Raw genomic sequence first — 13,335 nt, 5'->3', positions numbered from 1 at the left:
GGATGCATAATGGCTTCACATGCACCAGATACTCTAAGGATGTTAGGCAAAGAGGCAACATACGATGAAACAAGAATACTTGGTGCTTTCCAATATGTTTATAGGTACTTTGGCCTTCCTTTTCTCATTCTTTTTTACTTTCTTTTCGGAAAAGTTCATCCTTAGACTGATACAGATGATGTAGTTTATCTTCCTCTCAGAAATGGCCATAAATGTATGCCCATGTTAGACAAGTAGTATCTGTTACTAGGGGAAACTATGGTCAACTAACAAGTCAACCGACTAAATTTCTAAGGTTAATATGGAAGTGTTTTCCGAAGGCAGAAATAAAGTTAGTAATATGATAAGATGTAGAGGCATGGCAAAGAAGAACTGGGGAGAGGTGATTAGGCAAGACATGACGTTACTTCAACTTACCGAGAACATGCCCCTTGATAGGAAGGTGTGGAGGTCGAGAATCAAGGTAGATGGCTAGTAGGTAGTCGAGAGTATTAGTGTTTAGTCCTGTTTTTTTTTTTTTTTTTAGTATTACCTGTTGTTCTTTTCGTTTCGATTTCTTACTATCTTGTTGTTGTTACTTCTTGGTGCAATTGTTCTTTTTCTTGTCTTTCGTGAGTCAAGGGTATATCGGAAACACCCTCTCTACCTTCAAGGTGGGGGGTAAGGTCTGCGTGCGCACTACCCTCCCCAGATCCCACTTGTGGGATTACACTTGAGTTTTTTGTTGTTGTAGTACTGCCTCTGAAATTAGTCAATGAATTTTACTCATGAACACCGCGTTAAGGGCAGAATATAATGTTGCAGAGAATGCATCTTCTTGATAAATTCTCTGAACTTCTTCTCTTGCTGCTTTATTTGAAAGAAGTGAGTTTGGTATTTTGAACCATAGTGGTACAAAGATTTTATGATGTCAAAATGAACACTCATTTCTATTCCTCTACGACAGTGATATTTACCTTCATTGTGACAAAACTTTCCTGCCTCGCAACCCAGCAGCATGGAGTGCATGGAATTTTCTTGGAACCATGAACAATAAAGTATGCGTAACATATTGGCTCAATATACTCCAGGTGTGCGATGCATCAGAACCATTTTAACATTCTTCAGCGGAAAAGTCTTTTCTCTTTTTAACTGTCCTCTTATCTTTGAAATGTATATACCTACAGAACCTTGGTGAGACAGAGAGGCCTTATTGTGTAACTCTTAATCCTCCTCACACACCAGAGCATATGCTGCTTAAGTGGACCACAGGCCACCCCGTACCCTCGGTTGCTGCATCAATAGCTTCATCCAAGCTAGATCAAATCCAAGGAAAGAGAGGAATATGGTTTTGTGGAGCATATCAAGGTATGAATCTTTTTCTATACAGAGTACGGAGTTGCCTCAAAATGGATGTTCCTTGTAGCCTCCTATAGTGCACAAAGTGTATAGCCGCTTTGGCTTTCACTGGTTTTGATGTTATATTTATTGCAAATACTTTCAGGCTATGGCTTCCATGAGGATGGACTAAAGGTAGAACCATTTCTGCTGACAAGCTTAATAGATTTTAACTTGAAGCATGAGACATGTTCCTAAGAGAACAGAAAATAATAATACACATTAACTTTTCAGCAAAAGGAGAAAGGAAATCCATAGCACAACACAATGTGTCGCTAATTATCTACTTCTCCTTCTCAGGCCGGTGCGATTGCTGCACAGGGTCTACTTAAGAGAAACTATAGTGTCCTGAACAACCCAAAACACATGGTACCTACCTGGCCAGAAACAGGAGCACGCCTCCTCGTTACTAGGTTCCTCAAGAGTTTCATCACCACAGGATGCATAATGTAAGTTACAATAGTTTCAGCTTGTAATGTTCTAATCCCAAAATGGTGTTATTTCTGTCCATCTACTTCCTCATCTTATAACATGTTATGATGCCAAAACTATTTTATTGAAGGAATCTCGTTTGCTTAAAATTTCCTGTTACTTTCTATTCTCAGATGTACTTAAAAACATAAACGAATCATGCATACATTGTTTTTAGACTAAATATTTTCTGTGCTCAGCTTATTAGAAGAAGGAGGCACGATGTTCACCTTCGAAGGAGCAGAGAATAAAAGCTCTCTCAAAGTTTCTCTTAGAGTTCATAGTCCACAGTTTTACTGGAAGGTAATTGAAGTTCTTTTTTTTTTCCTCTCCTACAATTCCTCAAGCCAATAAAAAGAAAATTTCAAAGAATTCCACAATATGGATAAATTCGTTGACATAAACTACTCTCTTACAGGTTGCAACTCAAGGTGACTTGGGCCTTGCTGATGCTTTTATTCAAGGGGATTTCTCTTTTGTCGATAAGAATGAAGGTCTTCTTAATCTTTTCATGGTGAGGAAATGACACTATTTCTATGTAAATAGCTATTTGTAGGTACTTGGCATCCTGAATTCTTTTACAGATTTTTGTTAACAACAGAGATTTGAAAGCATCAGTCACAAGGTCTAGTAAGAAAAGGTAAGTAGTTTATAGAAACTGAAATCAAGAAATTGCAACTTATGTTCGTACCTTAAAAGTTTTTTGCAACTTTGTTCTCCAGAGGCTGGTGGACACCACTGCTGTTTACAGCTGCAGTATCATCTGCAAAATATTTCATTCGGCACGTTTCAAATCAAAACACCCTGACTCAGGCTCGTCGGAACATCTCTCGTCACTATGACCTGGTAAATAACTTGTGTACTATATCACCCAAAGCACATACTGATGTCAAGATCACTAATGAAATTGAAATTCTCAATGCATATGGATTTTTGCCTGGTTTCTTGTAACTTTCTCATCATAAATAGGCCTATGGCTTCAAGTGCGAATTGATAAGTATATTTATTGCTTTTTTTTCAGAGTAATGAACTCTTCTCGCTATTTCTAGATGAGACAATGACATATTCATGTGCAATTTTTAAGGTAAGAGCTGAAATTTCAAATTTTGCAACTTCGCTGCTTTTATCTTATGCAAACAACATTTTCTGCTCCTTAATCTCATTCTTATGGTGATGTATTTTTCTTTTATACTTGTTCTAGAGTGAAGAGGAAGACCTGAAAGTTGCACAGGAGAGGAAAATTTCTCTTCTCATTGAAAAGGTAAGTCATCAACAAAGTAAATAATCCCTTATTTCGACATAATTTTCAAGCCTAACCTGATTCTGATTCTAATCTTTTTAGGCAAAAGTTAGCAAGGAACATCACATTTTAGAGATAGGATGTGGTTGGGGAAGTTTGGCTGTGGAAGTTGTTAAGCGAACAGGATGTAAATATACCGGTATCACTCTCTCTGAACAGCAACTGAAATATGCACAGATAAGAGTTCAGCAAGCAGGCCTTCAGGTATATAACTGAAAACATCTGTGGAAACTCAAGATGCACAGTTCTTTTGTGCTACTCTAAACTATCAAAAGATCGAAAACAAGCAAGGTCTAAAGTCAGGCTAGAGAAGTTACATCATACAAGAACATGCTTATATCGTCTAAGCACTTGAAGCCAATTTCGGAGAATTTTAATAAATACTGACTAAGTTCAATGAACTGTATTCACAGGATCGCATAACATTTCTCCTACTTGACTATCGCCAATTGCCAAATATGTCGAGATATGACAGGATTATATCATGGTAAGTTTTTGCCTACAAAAATTAGGTCATTTCCTATAACTCATTACCATCCAGTGTGATAACTGTACTAATAATCATTTCCAGTGAGATGTTAGAAGCCGTTGGTCATGAGTTTATGGAGGAATTCTTTACTTGCTGTGAATCTGCATTAGCAGAAGATGGCCTTCTTGTTTTGCAGGTAATGAATTAAAATGACCCTCAACACATTCCACTATTTTAACTATTTCCCTTCAATTTTTTATGCTGATTTTTCGCAATTGTTGGCTTTCCTTAGTTCATTTCAATACCAGACGAGAGGTATGACGAATACAGGCAGAGCTCAGACTTCATAAAAGAATATATATTCCCAGGTGGATGCTTGCCTGCACTAAGTCGAGTAACATCAGCTATGGCTGCTGCATCCAGACTATGGTAACAAAGATTTCATTTTGTGATTTTGCACATAACATGCTCTCTTATTAAAAATCATCTTGTTTTAAATCATTTGAAAAATGTTGTAATGCAGTGTAGAGCACCTAGAAGATATAGGAATTCATTACTATCAGACGCTGAGATGCTGGCGGAAGAACTTCCTGCAAAAACAAAGGTAAGTAAACCAAGATCAGTTCAATATTGGTTTCAACCTATTTCTTTCATGTATCATTTGTAGCTTGTTCAAAAGTAATAGATCATTTCTAGAGTCTGATACTTGAGCATTAATAACTGTGTAACTAGCCAAATTCATGCTTTGGGATTCGACGACAAGTTCATCAGGACATGGGAGTATTACTTTGATTACTGTGCTGCTGGATTCAAAACGTGCACACTAGGAGATTATCAGGTATGGTGTGAATTCTTTGAATATAAGGGCAAAGAGTGCATAATGTATATATGTTTGTCGGACCAAGTATCAGTAGAGCTGGGGTAGAGGGAGCTGTAACGCAAAATCACTTCCTTCACATATGGATATGAGTTATTTTTCCCTCTTTGATGTTAATTTATGAGGCTCAAACACCGCGAAGTGGTCTAAAACATATTAGTTCTAATCAAATGGACCTTGATCTTCACTTTAGTAGATAGTTCCATGCAGCCATGCTACTATTCTGTATAAGAATCTAAGATCAAGTGACCATAACAACAACAAACCCTGTGTAATCCCGCAAATTTGGGTCAGGGGAGGGTAGTGTGTACGTAGACCTTACCCCTCCTTGAAAGTAGAAAGGTTGTTTCCGATAGAACCTCGGCCTAAGATCAAGTGACTATGAAATATATTGACTCTAAGTATACATCCCAAAAAAAGAAACTTTAGCTAAGAGCTTACTATAACTAATACAGGATATTTATTCTCATTCTTTACCAGAAATCTTGAAATTGCTTACCAAAGTTGTGAAGTAAAACTAATCAAGGTTGCTCCACATTTGTAGATTGTATTCTCAAGGCCAGGCAATGTTGCAGCATTTGGTAATCCTTATCATGGTGTACCTTCAACCTATTAGCATTTCTTCGTTTTCAAGATTGATCATACGCTCGTCTTTATAAAGGTTTGAGTTTGATTGTTTGTTGCTAAAGAGAAGAGTTCATTGTTTAGGTCCTACTATTGGTTGTTTTTCTTATCCATTATTGTAGATTAAGAACCTCCTTTTTGGAAATAGTTTACTTCCATTTCACTGCAACAAAAAACTAATCAAGCCATGATACAAGTGTCAAGCTAATTCTTCCTGTAATTCTCTCATATTGTATTTTTGTGAAACTGAGAATAAATCATTTTTTTATGTGGATCTCATTGCCTGCAAGTTGCAGCTTATTAAGCAATTTTTAATAGCCAATTCGAATAATTTACTATTATTTTATATTAGGTTATTCAATTTGGTAATTACAAAATTTTAGGAAAATTACGTGTGAATTTGATCAGACCCAAATGTGTGTAACAAACCCAAAGAAAAATGTTATCACTATACTTAGGGGCATTTGCATCTATACCCGCTTTTTGTGCCACATTTTAACCTGTGCCCGCTTTGCAAAAAAATTTGCAAGCGTACCCGCTTTTTCACATAACTTCAGCATGCGGGGCTGAAGTAGCAAAGGCAATCACACAAAACTTCAGCATTTTAGTAGCCGGGCCTGAAGTTCAGCTCTAGAGCTAAAGTTTTTGTTTTGTAACTCGCGAACTTCAGCTCTAGAGCTGAAGTTTTATTTTATAAGTTTTTGTTTAGTAACCGGAAACTTCAGCTCTAGAGCTGAAGTTTTTATTTATAAGTTTTTGTTTAGTAACCGGAAAACTTCAGCTCTAGAGCTGAAGTTTTTGTCTTTGTAACCGGAAAACTTCAGCTATAGAGCTGAAGTTATTTAGTTCATTGTATGTTTACTACCCCAAATAACACTCTTTTCATATAACTTCAGCTATTGTTCTATTTAATTACTACTAATTATTTCCCCACAAAGTACAGAACCTTCAATTTACTACATTATCAACAACTGTAGTATTCTACGCAAGGCAAAGAAGAAAGAAGAAGATGCATTCTGTGAAGGAGAAAGTAAGCAACGCAGTGGAGAAAGCAGCAGCAAGGACAAAGGAAGAGGTAAGCAACGCAGCGGAGAAAGGGAGCTGAAGTTTTTTAAAAAGTCGGTACAAGTTAAAAGTTTTAAAAAAAATGGGTATAGGTTAAATGAGGGCGACCAAATAGGACGCCCTGTGCAATTTCTACCTATACTTAAGTGGAAAAAGCTAGGGAGAAATTTCTAAATAGCCAGATTTACAAGTGATTATTCAAAAATAGCCACAGTTTCGAAAGTAATCAAAATTTAGCCACTTTCATGTAAAGATAAATCTGAACGAAAATATTGTTCAAAATCCGAAAAATACTCCAGCATATACTGGAAGTCCAGTATAATATTATACTGGAGTTCCAGTATAATATATCGGTCTAGCATAATATGTTGGAAGTTCATAAACAGATGCTCCAATCTCCAGTATATTATGCTGGAACGTTCCGCGTGTTGGGTTCCAGCATAATATGCTGAAAGTTCATACTTCATACACATGTGCACCGATCTCCAGTATATTATGCTGGAACTTTCCGTGTTGCAGCAAAATAATTACAATTTTTCAATGACTTTGCAAACGCTGGCTATTTGTGAATGACCAATCCGAAAAATGGCTAAACCGTGCTATTTTTACAAAAGCTGGAACACTTTTTCATCTTCTACTCTATATTGCTGCAGATATACGTGCATTTAATCCTCTTACTTTATATTACTGCAGAAATTCTCGGGTTCTCCAGGTGCACTTGAGGGCACGCCACTAGGCACCATATCGTTCTCTATTTCAGAGTTCAAGTTCATAGAGAAAATTGGATGAAAACAATCTTCACAAATTTCAAAATCTGGTTAAAGCTTTTATGCCTTTTCGTAGTTCTTTTCCAACTTTTTACATCTTGCTTTTTGGATGGAAAAAGGTATTGCTTTTAACACAAGATTGTGTCTATATTTTCCACTGTAAGGCCAAAGAATCTGAACAACCCAAGTGCCCAATTAAGCCATGCTAAAACTTCATGTGCAATAGCTTAATTCATTGATTCAGAGCTAACAAAATATTAAAAGTGATACTACTCCCTCTCAGCTTATGACAACCACCAAGAACAAAGAACACATGCTTGGAAGGAGAGGAAATTGCACAGGCAATGGAAAATACAAGGATGAGTAAAATGATAAGTAAACAAGCAACAAGAACATAGTTGTACTAAATAATCATCCCAAAACTTTTGCACCTCAGATGTCTTCATAAACTCTCAAAAAGAAATGGGGCAGAACAAGTGAGCAACTAGTAATTTTTTTTTTCGTTAGTTGGGTATTCAGGGAAAGGGAAGAACAAATAGAAGATGATCTGTTCCAAGTAGAAGAATATCGACATGTGGCCACTCACGAAGTACATCGACAAATGCTAGTACAAAACAAGAGATGGACGCACACCCAGATGTGTCAAATCTACCCATATAGACCGTAGATGGAAAAACACGCACCTACCTCAATCTAAGAGAAGAACTTAGCTCCTTTAGAGGCCAATCCGGGAGCTAAATTACCACATGATTCAAAAAAGGGAATATGCTCTTATTACACAAAGCAATCTCCAGTATAAAAAAGCTCAACTAACTAGCTACACCCTACAACCACAATCACATTCTAATTTGATGTAACAAGCAGCATACTACCAAGTTACCCTACTGAAATATGAAAATCCAGTAACCTGAGAAGCATGGAAGATGGAAAGTCGGAACATCTTACACTACTGGTCCTACTTACCAGTATAAAAAGCTCAACTAACTACAATTCACAGGCTGAATTCTAATTCTACGAGGCATACACTACTAATTTACCCTACTAATATAAGATGATGGATAAACACGAGAAGTAATGGTGGAAACTGGTAAGCGAAATCATCTAACACTAGTGACCTAAACCATGCTAATTTCTAACAACCATCTTGAGAAAGAAACCATTTAATTGACAAAAATTGTTCACCTAAAGAAGTTCTGCAAGTTAATAGTCAAGTACCTAATCAAATTATTGAGATACTAAAAGCCTAACTCTCCAATTCCAAAAGAGCCAATACGACGCTCAAAATCAGCTGGATGCAACATATACCACGTGGATGGCTGTTAGTCTTCACCCCTGCACAAATCACACAACTCAACAGCGCCTGCTTGGCCTTGGTCTGCCTCACCATGACAAGTTTCAGGACAATACCACATCAAACAAGCCAAACCCACAAGTAAAGTACCTTTCTTCACTAAACAACATCTCCAGCACCCAGGTCGTATTTTTCTCCGAGTGGACTGTTCATCACATTCAGTGTTCAGGCCTCTCCTCCTGTACAACACAAGGTCAAATACAGGGGGAAATGATTATGCCATTCTCAAAATTCAACTACCACTAACATTATCGCTAGCCATTACGTACTGATCTACCAAGTCTGCTACAACTGCTCTCCTATGAGTAAGTAGCACCACCATATCTCATGGTCCAACTACATCATGCAAAGAAAAATAGAAAGCGTTCTATTTTTCTTATTAACTGTTTCTTTTAAATGATATGTAAAATAGCACCATACCATCCTGCTTCAGAAGACAAAGGGTCAAAGCCACACTTCAAATATTAACTCCACAACCCATGGCTCAATCAAAAGGTAAACTCACGCAAGTTAACAAAAGCAAATATATATGTACACTACGAAAACAAATGAACCACATTAACTAATAAACATAACCATAAGCAAGCCAGATTAAGAATGCACTTAAACAACAATAACAGAAATAGGTAATACTAGTGACAATACTAGTTATTATAAACTAGAAAATAAGTACTGCAAACTACTAGGGGATTCAAGCAATCCAACCAGTCTCATTTAGCAGGTGACATCTCGCAAGAGCAGCACTATGCATGTGAAACGCAAAACTGACGCAATAACTCTCCAGTAAAAGGTGAAGTCTGAGACAAAAACGAATCATCTCATTCACTGCTGTTGGGCTTGCCGACTGGGGGCACCTCCATATCCACCACCATATCCAGCTTGGCCACCATGAGCTCCGTTTGGTGGAGCACCATAATTACCGGTACCCTGCGAGTTATCAGACCTCCATGCTGCATTCCCATAGCTAGAGTTTCCACTGGCATCACCATAGCCACCGCTCATGTAACCCCCAGCACCTGACTGCATGTCTCCTGCGGCACCACCTCCAACAGGTGAATTACCACTAGGAGCACCACTGGCACGTCCAACAGCCCCATAACCAGATGGATTTCCATAAGCACCATCATTTCCGGCATAACCGCCATAACCATAACCTTGATTCCCATATCCAGTGGTACCAGTTGGAGACTGACCAGATCCTCCACTAGCAGGCCCACCGCCACCACCAGCATTTGAAGCACCCCAAGGAGCATTACCATAGCCCACATTCCCATATCCAGAAGGAGCCTGAGAACCCCATGTGCTTCTTGGTCCACCCGCAGGACCACTTCCATAACCAGTACTGGGCGCATTTGGATTTCCATAGGCAGCAACTGCAGCAGCACCATAGCCAGGATTGGCGCTGCCATAGCCAGGATTGGCTCCACCATAACTTCCATAACCACCATAGCCCATACCATTGTTGGATGGTCCATAACCGTAACCTGGGGTACCATATCCAGATGAACCATATGGATAGCCACCTCCAGCATTTTGAGACTGCATGTACCTGTTCGAATCCATTCTGCTGTCATAAGAACTGGGATTGTTACCTGATGCACCATATCCCTGATAACTTCCGCCACCCATACCACTACCGCCTCCGCCGCCCATGGAACGGCCACCAGCACCAGGATTAGCATCTTTGGGAAGAGCACGCTTCACTTCTACTTGCTTTCCATTCAGATCATGAAAGGTCTTCTGTAAAACTCTATCTACTGCATCTTCAGAATCAAATGAAATGAAGCCAAACCCCCGAGGTCGGTTGGTCTGCTGGTCATACATAATTACTACATCAGTGACGCTACCAAAAGCTTCAAAATATTGCCTAAATCCATCCTCGGCCAAAGTGGGAGGCAATCCCCCAACAAAAATTTTCTTGGTCCTGGTATTTCCACCACCTCCAAAATTTCTGGCACTATTAGCATTTCCAGATTTTGAACCCTGCTGCTCCTCTCTCGACAAGGCCCTCTTAGCATCAACCTGTACAACAAATATGTCAGGTAAACCAACAATAAAGGTTTACATGAAAGACAAGCCCTCTCGCAAGATCAGCAAGAAATATCTTACAGCACTCAATAAAGCATACAATATAAGTCATAGTTGTATGACATAGAAAAGCTTTACAGAACCTTGTGAGATCTTGATAGGGTAAAATGAACGCAACAAAAGAACTAAAACAACCAACATACATGACATTTTTCGAAAATCTTGAAAACACCACAAACAATAAATCTCAAAGACAAGAGTCTATGAAAAAGCACTAAAACGCATATAAATCTAAGGGGGGGCATCAAATAAAAACCTTATCTTGAATAACACTATCAAGCCTAACTAAAACCCCACAAACAAAACCCTCGGGGGTCGGCCTGGTGGCAATAGACTTGAGCCTTGGGGTTTGCTCCCTTTCAAGGTCTCAAGTTCGAAACCCACTGGGTGCAAACAATTTTTGAGGGCCATAAGACTGGGTAAAACCTGAATTAACCGTGGTGCACTTGCGGGAAACTCCTTGCCGAGGGCCTGTGCACCCCCGGGATTAGTCGGGGCTCTTAGAGACGCGGACACCCGGTGCAAATCAAAAAAAAAACCACAAACAATTAATCTCACAAAAAGCACAAATGAAGCAGAAATATAAAGGTCCAAAACAGTACTTAAATGTCTATAAATCTAAGGGGAAAATCTCACCGTACGGCCATCAATAAAAAGTCTAACTTGAAGAACCCACAAACAATTAATCACAAGAAAACCAACGAAATACACTTACCCAGAACCCAAATTAGTTTTTTTAACCAAAAAAAGACACAAAGTAAGCAGACAAATAAAGGTCCAAAACAGTACATATCAATAAATCTAGGTCAAAAACCACAATGAAATACAGCTACCCAGAATCCAAATTAGTGTAAACAAAGCCCCCCAGTAAACGAAGCAGAAAATTAAAGTCTAAAACAGTACTTATAAATCTGAGAAATTAAAAAAGAAAAGAAAAGAATTGACTCACAGTACGGCCATCAATAACATGTTCATCTTGAAGAACCCTATCAAGAACATTAGGATCTGCAAAGACAACGAAACCAAAGCCACGTGGCTTGCCGGAAATCTTATCTCTCATAACAACAGTCTGCAAAACGTCGCCGTATCCTTGAAAATACTCCTTCAGTTTCTCCTCACTTGTCTCCCATGATATCCCTCCGATAAACAGCTTTCCTTGATCTGAATCCATTTTAGGGTTTCTGAGGAGTTGAAGAGAGACGCGGCCGACTTGAGGAAAGAGGAGAAAGACAAAGAAAATGAGGGTTAGAGAAGTGAAAAAGGGGAACTATGTTAGCGTACCAGGATTTAACGGTCCAGATTTAATGTGATGAAATGTGGTGATATTCGATTATTTTTATTAAGATATTTTTTTCTATAGTGTGTGACTATGTACTAACGTCACTATTCCATGCTTTGATTTTTTTGCCCTTTTTTTTTTCCTTACCCTATGCTCGTACTTCTTTTTTTTGGTGTAGTAACAAAAATATTACTTATGAGAACTGTATAGTTGTTGGAGCATTGCTCTTACTTATTCATTATGTCACATTGAGTTAATATTATACTTCGAAACTTTTTTAGAGAAAGTAGTTGTTAGTATGTTTGTCCAAAAAATTGCATTAGGAATTATTAGGCTATCAACAAACTTTTTGACGGTTCCTTTCTTTGCCAGTAGATCAGCCACTTAATTTTGTTCTCTATAGTTGTGGTTGATGATTAGATTTTTTGGTCTCCATCAATAACTTGCATTCACAAATCAAAGCGTCATAAGTTGAGTGGCCATTTTTTATCATCTTGATTACCTCAGTACTGTCAGCTGTAAATTCGAGATGTGTAAGATAGTTCTGATTAGTAATTTTAAGTCCTTGCATAATAACCAGCAACTCGTTAGAGTGTTAGTTGCATTAGGGATTCCTTTCATAAAGCTAATTCATTCCCCATTGCAATTCCTAAAGACCCTGTGCTCATATAGCCATACTCATAATGTTGATGATGTTGTGTAAAACTCGTTAAAACCACTATCTATGCATGTATTTTCAGCCTGGACTGATGAATCTTTTGCTTCTCGAGTGGTATCGAACAATGGGGAAAACATTTTCTAATAGAATTTTAAACTCGAAATCTCAATGGAAGGATCATATTCATCCAATCATAATGCTTGGTGATACTTTTTTTTCTTTATTTGTGTTTCCTGTCCTTTATTTTCTTGTTTGATTTGTTTCCTTTTGCATTTTTATATTTTTCAACCTCATATGTTTGCTTCTCTATAGAAATTTGTTCACGCGTGGGGGAGGCAGTATAAGTTTTTTAAATAAAATTAGGGGATGAGATGTTAGATTTAGAAGAGTAATAGTAGTGATTATTCATAGGTAATATAAAATGTTAAATTCGAATGACGAGTAAAGAAGCTTATATGTACCCAAAATAATTTACTGTATTGAATTACAAAATGTGTTAACAAACCACTTTAAAAAAAATTATTTATACTAATCGAGATATCATTCAAAATTTAGATGTGAAATTTTGTGTCTTGGTAATTAGGTTAACATTGAAATCGATTTAGTATTATAGCAAGTCTGAACTAAATTGACCGCTAGTCACAAAAACTAATAATTCAAAGCGGAAAAGAAATAAGAAAAATGAAAAACTAAATACTCGAAATCTATGCCCTTTTTTATCACAGGATAGGAAATAATTGCTAGTACTATATTTTTGCAGCATTAAATTAACGTAGATTGGCATTAATAGCACACAATGGTGATGAAAGTACTAAAATAGAAGTTGAACATTAACTCACACTTTTGTGGGAATAATTAAATCAATCGTCACTCGACAGCTCAAAGCTGACCGGTACAACCCGCGTGCTTGCCTACTCGTCTTTTACCGGCCTATTTGTACCCAGCTACAATTTCTTTCCTTATAAAAGAAAAAAGGGCCCCTCGACCAATCGATACTCGACAGCTCGAA

At 37.8% G+C, this 13,335-nt stretch overlaps 2 protein-coding genes across 6 annotated transcripts in view; one reads left to right on the top strand and one right to left on the bottom strand.

Annotated features, from left to right (window-relative positions):
* Nucleotides 1–7,089, top strand: part of LOC109209481 — a 16,261-nt gene extending 9,172 nt beyond the window's left edge. For 2 of the 4 annotated variants that reach the window (XR_002065358.1, XR_002065360.1), the window contains exons 8-27: nucleotides 1–104; nucleotides 947–1,070; nucleotides 1,167–1,347; nucleotides 1,484–1,512; nucleotides 1,678–1,826; nucleotides 2,049–2,151; nucleotides 2,267–2,362; nucleotides 2,433–2,488; nucleotides 2,571–2,694; nucleotides 2,870–2,932; nucleotides 3,050–3,109; nucleotides 3,191–3,352; nucleotides 3,562–3,635; nucleotides 3,720–3,813; nucleotides 3,910–4,046; nucleotides 4,141–4,221; nucleotides 4,350–4,455; nucleotides 5,039–5,155; nucleotides 6,062–6,193; nucleotides 6,877–7,089. The exon at nucleotides 1–104 is cut by the window's left edge and continues 44 nt beyond it. Coding sequence is in view for 1 of the 4 variants with exons in the window: in XM_019372752.1 (XP_019228297.1) it covers nucleotides 1–104; nucleotides 947–1,070; nucleotides 1,167–1,347; nucleotides 1,484–1,512; nucleotides 1,678–1,826; nucleotides 2,049–2,151; nucleotides 2,267–2,362; nucleotides 2,433–2,488; nucleotides 2,571–2,694; nucleotides 2,870–2,932; nucleotides 3,050–3,109; nucleotides 3,191–3,352; nucleotides 3,562–3,635; nucleotides 3,720–3,813; nucleotides 3,910–4,046; nucleotides 4,141–4,221; nucleotides 4,350–4,455; nucleotides 5,039–5,110 (1,815 nt within the window). In the remaining 3 variants the exon portion in view is untranslated. Of the gene's footprint in view, nucleotides 105–946; nucleotides 1,071–1,166; nucleotides 1,348–1,483; nucleotides 1,513–1,677; nucleotides 1,827–2,048; nucleotides 2,152–2,266; nucleotides 2,363–2,432; nucleotides 2,489–2,570; nucleotides 2,695–2,869; nucleotides 2,933–3,049; nucleotides 3,110–3,190; nucleotides 3,353–3,561; nucleotides 3,636–3,719; nucleotides 3,814–3,909; nucleotides 4,047–4,140; nucleotides 4,222–4,349; nucleotides 4,456–5,038; nucleotides 5,395–6,061; nucleotides 6,194–6,876 lie in introns of those variants that run through there. The other 2 variants (XR_002065359.1, XM_019372752.1) reach the window with 2 other exon arrangements.
* A 1,005-nt stretch (nucleotides 7,090–8,094) lies between these two features.
* Nucleotides 8,095–11,691, bottom strand: LOC109209483 (heterogeneous nuclear ribonucleoprotein 1-like). Of its 2 annotated transcripts, XR_002065361.1 has the most exons (3): nucleotides 11,339–11,691; nucleotides 9,007–10,323; nucleotides 8,095–8,480 (listed from the first exon to the last, which is right to left on the bottom strand). XR_002065361.1 is itself a non-coding variant. In XM_019372753.1 (2 exons), the coding sequence occupies exons 1-2, from the start codon at nucleotides 11,558–11,560 to the stop codon at nucleotides 9,124–9,126; spliced, it is 1,422 nt and encodes a 473-aa protein (XP_019228298.1). In that variant the 5' UTR covers nucleotides 11,561–11,691; the 3' UTR covers nucleotides 8,832–9,123. The 2 variants fall into 2 exon arrangements, 1 of the variants encoding a protein (XP_019228298.1); XM_019372753.1 differs by lacking the exon at nucleotides 8,095–8,480 and having other exon boundaries at nucleotides 8,832–10,323.
* Nucleotides 11,692–13,335: the final 1,644 nt, after the last annotated feature.

This window comes from Nicotiana attenuata, unplaced genomic scaffold (assembly GCF_001879085.1).
Source record: "Nicotiana attenuata strain UT unplaced genomic scaffold, NIATTr2, whole genome shotgun sequence".
Classification (NCBI taxonomy): Eukaryota; Viridiplantae; Streptophyta; class Magnoliopsida; order Solanales; family Solanaceae; genus Nicotiana; species Nicotiana attenuata.
This window is presented reverse-complemented; position numbering and strand designations above follow the sequence as displayed.